The sequence below is a fragment of the Myotis davidii genome, unplaced genomic scaffold, assembly GCF_000327345.1.
Source record: "Myotis davidii unplaced genomic scaffold, ASM32734v1 scaffold327, whole genome shotgun sequence".
NCBI classification, from domain to species: Eukaryota; Metazoa; Chordata; class Mammalia; order Chiroptera; family Vespertilionidae; genus Myotis; species Myotis davidii.
Window position 1 is genome coordinate 4,226,291 of NW_006298628.1, and position 6,261 is coordinate 4,232,551.

The 6,261-nt window shown below is 59.5% G+C and overlaps 1 protein-coding gene across 1 annotated transcript in view; it reads right to left on the reverse strand.

The window, feature by feature from the left end:
* PLXDC1 (plexin domain containing 1) overlaps positions 1 to 3,947 on the reverse strand; it is a 48,532-nt gene extending 44,585 nt beyond the window's left edge. Inside the window, exons 1-4 of the mRNA XM_015570790.1 lie at positions 3,901 to 3,947; positions 2,991 to 3,094; positions 1,162 to 1,245; positions 21 to 199 (exon numbers count right to left, since the gene is read on the reverse strand). Coding sequence (XP_015426276.1) covers positions 21 to 199; positions 1,162 to 1,245; positions 2,991 to 3,094; positions 3,901 to 3,947 — 414 coding nt within the window. The remainder of the gene's footprint in view (positions 1 to 20; positions 200 to 1,161; positions 1,246 to 2,990; positions 3,095 to 3,900) is intronic.
* Between the last annotated feature and the right edge of the window lie 2,314 nt (positions 3,948 to 6,261).

Sequence of the window (6,261 nt, forward strand, 5' to 3'; positions counted from 1 at the left end):
CACGTTCCTGCAGCACTCACCACCACCCTGGTCCTGTTATCCGGCAGCGTGTCAATGGCCAGGGTGCCCCCACCCAGGTCCTGGCTCAGCTGGGTCCTGTCCGGCTCCGACACCTGCCCGGGGCTCTCCCGGGCTCTCCGGTTCCAGCCCCGCAAGGCCCCCTCGGCGGCCCATCCAGGGGCTTGGCCTGCATCCAGACCTGGGGGAAGGGGACAGAAAGGTGAGTCCTGAGAGTCGGAGTGAAGGCCTGGGAGGGGAACCAGCCCACTTCCTCTGCAGGGGCCCTGCCACCACTGCCTTTGGGGACACTGACTACCAGGGCGGGAGACACCCCATATGCACGAGACAGGGACCCAGCCCCACTCCGTGCACTTTGCACATGTGGCCCTTTCAGTCCTCACCCCGACCCTCCCCAGTACATGGATGCTCTCCACTTCACAGACAGGGGTCCAGCTCCCAGAAGTTCAAGAAGGTCACACAGCAGGTTAGGGATGGAGGTAAGTTTCAAACCCAGTTGGACCTGCCTCCTAAGCGGTGATTACTCTTAACCTCAGCTGCCCTGGAATCATCGGGGATCTTTAAAAATCCCTGATGCCTGTGTCCCACCCCAGAGACTACGGTGTAGTGCGGTCCATGGTGCGGCCTGAGCACTGGGATTCTTAAATGACCCCCAGGGTAGCTATTGAGAAGCCCTGGCCCAGCCTAGGTGACTCAGGGGTTGAGCACTGACCTGTGAACCAGGAGGTCCTGGTTCAATTCCTGGTCCGGCCATATGCCAAGCACCGGATTGGGAAGTGGTGGCACCCAGGCCATTTAGCAGCGATTCCTAAACTCAATGTTCTCTCCAGTTCCCTCATTAGATTTATTCTAAATGGCACAGATACCATGCTTGTCCATTCCCGAAAGATGGACACAGATGTGTCCTATATTGTCACTCCAATAGCCACCCCTACGAGGGATGTGTATACGGGGCACAGACCACCAGACCAGTGGATCTGCTAGTCCCTGCGAACTTCGTCACTTTCAGGCCCACCCTGTGTCAGATGCCTGTCTCCACCCAGGCATCCTGGATGTAGCTCTGGATGTAGCTCTCTTGCCCAGAGCATCCACTGGTGTTGTAACTACCTGCCTGTCTCCCTGCTGCCCCCAGGACGCTCCCACCTTCTGCAAATGTGTATCCTCGGTGCCTAGCAAACACTAGGTGCTCAATCACTGCATAATTGAGCACACGAGACTGGAGGTAACCTGGGAGCCAACAAGCACAGAGATTGAGACAAGGTTTGGCCAGGCCCAGGCCTGGGGCTGGGGCCAGGACTCTTTGCTGTGAGGCTCTGGTTTGTCATTAGACATTTTATCCAATTAAGTCATTCTTGGCTGCTGGCGCCTGCTGGACCCTTGCCGGCCCCCTTTTACTTCTCTGCCCCTAATTGCAACCAGATGCTCTGGAGAAGCTGGGGAGAGGGGCGGCCTCCAGACCCCTTCCCCGCGATGCCCACTGGCTGAGATGGCCCTGGGCCCGGTGTGGGAAGACAGCCTGCCCTCGGTCCCATCCCAAGCCAGGGCTGCCTTGCCTTTCTCGGCCGAGGCCCACAGCTGCCTCTGGAAGGAGAACTCTTTGTGCTGAGCTGGTGTGCCCCGCTCCCCGCGTCTCCTGCAAGCAGCCCTCGGGCCTGGGCAGGAGCCAGGACAGGAAAGGAGCATGTGCCGAGCAAGCAGAGGAGGTGGGCCGGCCTGGGCAGGGATGCTGGGATCTGCAGGCATCACAATCCTGCAGCTGAGACGGGCGGGTGCCTGGATGGTGGGGGCCCAAGGCCTGGGGAGAGGGCAGGGAGTGGGTACCCAGCTAGAGGTGGGGTAGGAGAGGACACGGCTGTACCCACAAGCTGTTCGACCTCGGACCCCTCTGTTTATTTCTCTAAGCCTCAGTTTCCGCATCACGAAAATGGGGGCAACAATCACTCCTCTGAGAGGCTTTATAAATAGAGGCTCAGGGTCAAAGGCAGAGTCCCTGAAGGAGGGCGGGGCAAAGGATAGACAGGAGGCAGCCCTACTCGGGCCTAGTCCTGAATCTTGCCCTCCCAGACCACACACTCCGTCTCCCTGCCACCCTCCCCCTCCCAGCTGGCTGGGACAGGACATCATCCCCTCAGCCCGTGGACGGATCCAACACAGCTGGCGGCTCACGTGTGTGTGTGCAAGGTCCACGTGCCTGTGCATACACACGTGGGCGCGCGCACACACAGACTTGCCTGAAGGCCCTGGCTTCCTCCCTATGTGTTCACGCCTGTGTTACACGCCTATCCGAACCTCGGCTGCTCCCTGCTATACCTCTGCCTTGCGTTGGGGAGCCTCTGCGTGTGAGTGAGGCCAAGAAGCTTCCAGAACACACTGTTCCTTTATTCCTGCACTCATTCGCCCACGGCCCCACTCGGCATAGGGTCTAGTCTAGTGGGATGTCACAACAGTAACAGGGATCATGGAAATGACAGCTCGCTGGTAGAGAACGGCTGACACTGTGCGGGCGCCGTTCCAAACGCCTTACACACATTAACTCATTTAATCCCCACACAGCCCAGGAGGCAGGTGCTCGTTTTTCATCTATTTTACAAACCGGGAGACTGAGACACAACTAGTCGGTGGCAGAATTTGCACTCAGGCCAGCAGGCTGGCGCCGGGCTCTGTCCGACCACAGAAAGCGCAGCAGGATGTGAGCTGCAACGCCAGCTGCTGCCCACTGTGCACGGGCAGCCCCGGGGCAGGGCTGGCATGTGGGCTGGGCTCCTGGACGCCCTGCTCTGAGAACCATTGGACTTGCACCTGGGAGCTGCCCTGGGAGACTGTGTCCCCTGTCTTGGAGGTAGTGCCCCAACCCCCTTCACATGCCACTGCCTTGCTCCGGGGCAGGAAGCAATGGGCTGCTTTCAGGAGGGCAGGTCATGCCACCACTCCTGAGGGTGCCCGGTCCAAGCCACCCTCATCCCACGACTCACCAAGCTCGCCATTCCAGGCCCAGAACCACCACTCGGTCCGGCAGCTACTTCGGCCTCCACCTTTAATGCTCTTCCGCCGGGCTCCCACCTGCCCGCCAGCGCATCTAGGAGACAAACTGGGTGCCAACTCTCCCAGGCGTCCCACTCGCCACAGGCCTCCAGCTAAAGATTCAGCAACTGTCCCCAGCATTCGAGGCCCCTGTGACTGGATCCCTGCTCCCTCTCCAGCCTCCTGACTCCCTAACGCACCCAGCCCTGCTCTCTCCGGCCACAAGGCTTCACATGCAGTTTCTCAGCCAGGATCACTCTGCTCCATACGTAAGTAAACCCGTCTCCCAATGAGCTCTTGCTCATCCTTCAGGTCGCATGAGATGTCACTTCTTCCCAGCGCCTCCCCGGATATCTCTCCCCCTCTCCCAGAACGCTTCCCGTGGCTCCCCAGCCCCGATCAATCGATCGCAACATATCGCCGCTGCCTGGGCATCTGTAGGCTCCAGGTGCCTGGCACAGAGCAAATACTCAGTAAGCTCAGAGATCGGCACTGAGGGGAAGAAGGAAGTGAGGGAGGAAGGAGGGAGAAAGGAGGCCAGGAAGGACCTTTAAATGCCCTGAGTATGAGACCCACGAGGCTGACAGACCCTCCCCTGGGGCAAGGCCCCACTGGAAGCCTCACTGTCATGTCCCCGCAACAACGGAGCACAGGTTTGGGACCAGACAAGCCCGAGAAAGAAGCCTGAATCCACGCCTTACTGCCTGCAACACTGGACAGACTACAAACGCTCTCTCCGCTTCGGCTGCCTCCTCTGTAAAATGGGGATGGTAAGCCCTCCACTTGGCAGGTCGCTTTGAGTCTTTAGCAAAATAACATACACAAAGTATCCCCCGCGGTGCAGCCTTCCCTGGGTCTCACATGAGGACCGACTTTCCGACTTTCCGAGGGGCTTGGGACAGGCCCATTCGCCATAAGCGGAACCCCTGCCTCCTCGCTACCTGCCCCACCCGCACCCTTTCCCCTCCTGCTGCCGGCAGGTCCCACCGGGACCCTCATCTGGGGAGAGGGAAGGAGGCACAAGGGATTGGCAGGCAGAGACCACCAAAGCGTCAAAGAAAAGAGGAGAGGAAAGGAGAGAGAAGAGTTTGGCTCCCTGTGTGTTTCTCTCAAAGGAAGAGAGCCTGTGACCACCTCTGATCCACTCACTCATTCAGAACGTTTATTGAGACTGTGCTGTGTGCTGGGTGCCATGTTGGCTGCCGGGGTGACAACAGTGATCAGGCCGACACGGCCCCTGTGCCTGTGAAGATTCCAGTTGCTAAGACATACACAAGATTAATAATACAGCCGGGCCCTCTGTCCACTTAGGCCTAATCTTCCCGTAAGTAAATTACCGTGTAATGAATTCTCTGATATTCTATGGAGTTGCCAGCTTCGTCCTGTGGTCTGAGAAACCTTCATGTTACGGTGGCCTGTCCACCTGGGACAGATCTCAGCTCCCTCCTGAGCCATCCCCCGACCCCGCCCCCCCACGCCCAGCCCAGAGGACGCGGGAGCCTCATGGCAGAACCCCCTCAGGCCCAGCTCCCAGCTGCCCTTTCACTCGTCCAAGGACTCCACCACCCATCAGAGCTGGGCTGTCCCTCCTTAGTGGCCTCCCCCAGAATGTCCCACCCCCACACCTGTTCTCTGCCCAGGACAACCCCTGCCTCCATTCGGCCCTCTGTCCAATCCAGCCTGGCCTTGGGGAAGGAAAACTAAACTGAGAGTCAGCCGCTACCTGCTCTGGCTTCCAGAGCTTCCTTGGCTCTAACATCTCCCCTCTGCAGGGAAAGTCCACCTCTCCCGCCGAGTCCGCCAAAGCCGGGAGGACGGCGAGATCCGCGCTCTGCCTGCCCGCTCTGCCTGGCCTCCCCAGGCCTCTCCTTCCTCAACCCCCCTCCGAAGAGGCGGCCTCCGGCCAGGCCTGGGTCTGGCCACAGCCCCCCCCAACACACATCCTTGTTATCCCCCAACTCCCTTTCCCAGACCTTCCCACGGCTCCTCCAGTTCTGCCGGCGTTCATTCAGAGCCCTCCCCCACTGACCTGGCACATCCTGAGTCCAGAAGATCCCACCAGGTCGGGCTACACAGGAGCTCAAACACTGGTCTGTCCAACCTCTTCCTTTTTATAGTTTTTAAAATTATCAATCAACCAGACATATCATAACAAGTCAGAAAAGAGGCGACAATCATCAAAAAAGAAAAAAGATCTTTCATAATCCCACCACCAAGAGCCAAAGACTTTGCCCGCAGCCTCACTGTATAGAGGCCAGAGGCCCAGAGAAGGAAGACAACTTGTTCCAGGTCACACAGCAAGGGAGACGCTGGGCAGAGAAGCCAAGCCTCCGGGCCATTCTCTGCGTGGGCTCCCTGAACACTGGTGGCCCTGCCCCAGCAGCCTCTTGCCACATCAGCCTCCACTGCTCTCTGCCCACATCTCCGCCACCAGCCCCCTCCCGCACCCAGGCCTTTATCAGCTGCAGACAGGGACCGCCAAAGCCAAGAATGCTGTCACAGACACTGTGCCTGATGCTAGCGTCCCCCTGAGCTAGCGGCCCAACTGCAACATGCCCCCACACACACACACACACCGCTCTGTCCCATCGGAGGGACCCCATGCCAGTGAGGCACGGAGCTCTATCTTCCTGGTTCTCTCTGTCAAGAGGTTTTACTGCAAATTCCCCACCTCCCCAACCCCGAGGTGGCCTGGGTGCATGAGGAGGATGTAAAGTTACCTGTTGACAAAACGGTTCTTTTCTAACATGAGAGATTCGTGGTAGAGCTCAGAAAGGACTTCCGGAGGGAGAGATGGTGGTGGAAGAGTGGTGAAGGGGAAGAGGAGGGTGCAGACAGGAGCCCCAGTCTGGAGCCAGGGCAGCTAAAGGCCACCGGGCAGGGCAGGGCAGGGCAGGGCAGGGGCGGCAGGAGGACTGGGAGGCTGGGGGGTAGGGGAGCCGCAGTTGCTTCTTCCTGGGCCCCGGACTGCTCTGCAGGTACCAGACCGAGAGGGGAAGGCTCCAGCCCAGGCCGCCACTGCCCTTCCTCTGGGAGAGAATTAGCCCTGCGCCCTGTGGCCAGGGGTCCTATGACCCTCGCACTGTCCCCTGGGGGCCCTCAGCCCCCCGCCGGTGGAGCCCCTCCCCGGGGGGGCCTCTGGGGTCCCTCCAGGAAGACAACTGTCGCTGCCTCCACCCTCACTCCCACCCCATGTGTGTGGGAAAGTGGGGTCCCGGTCCA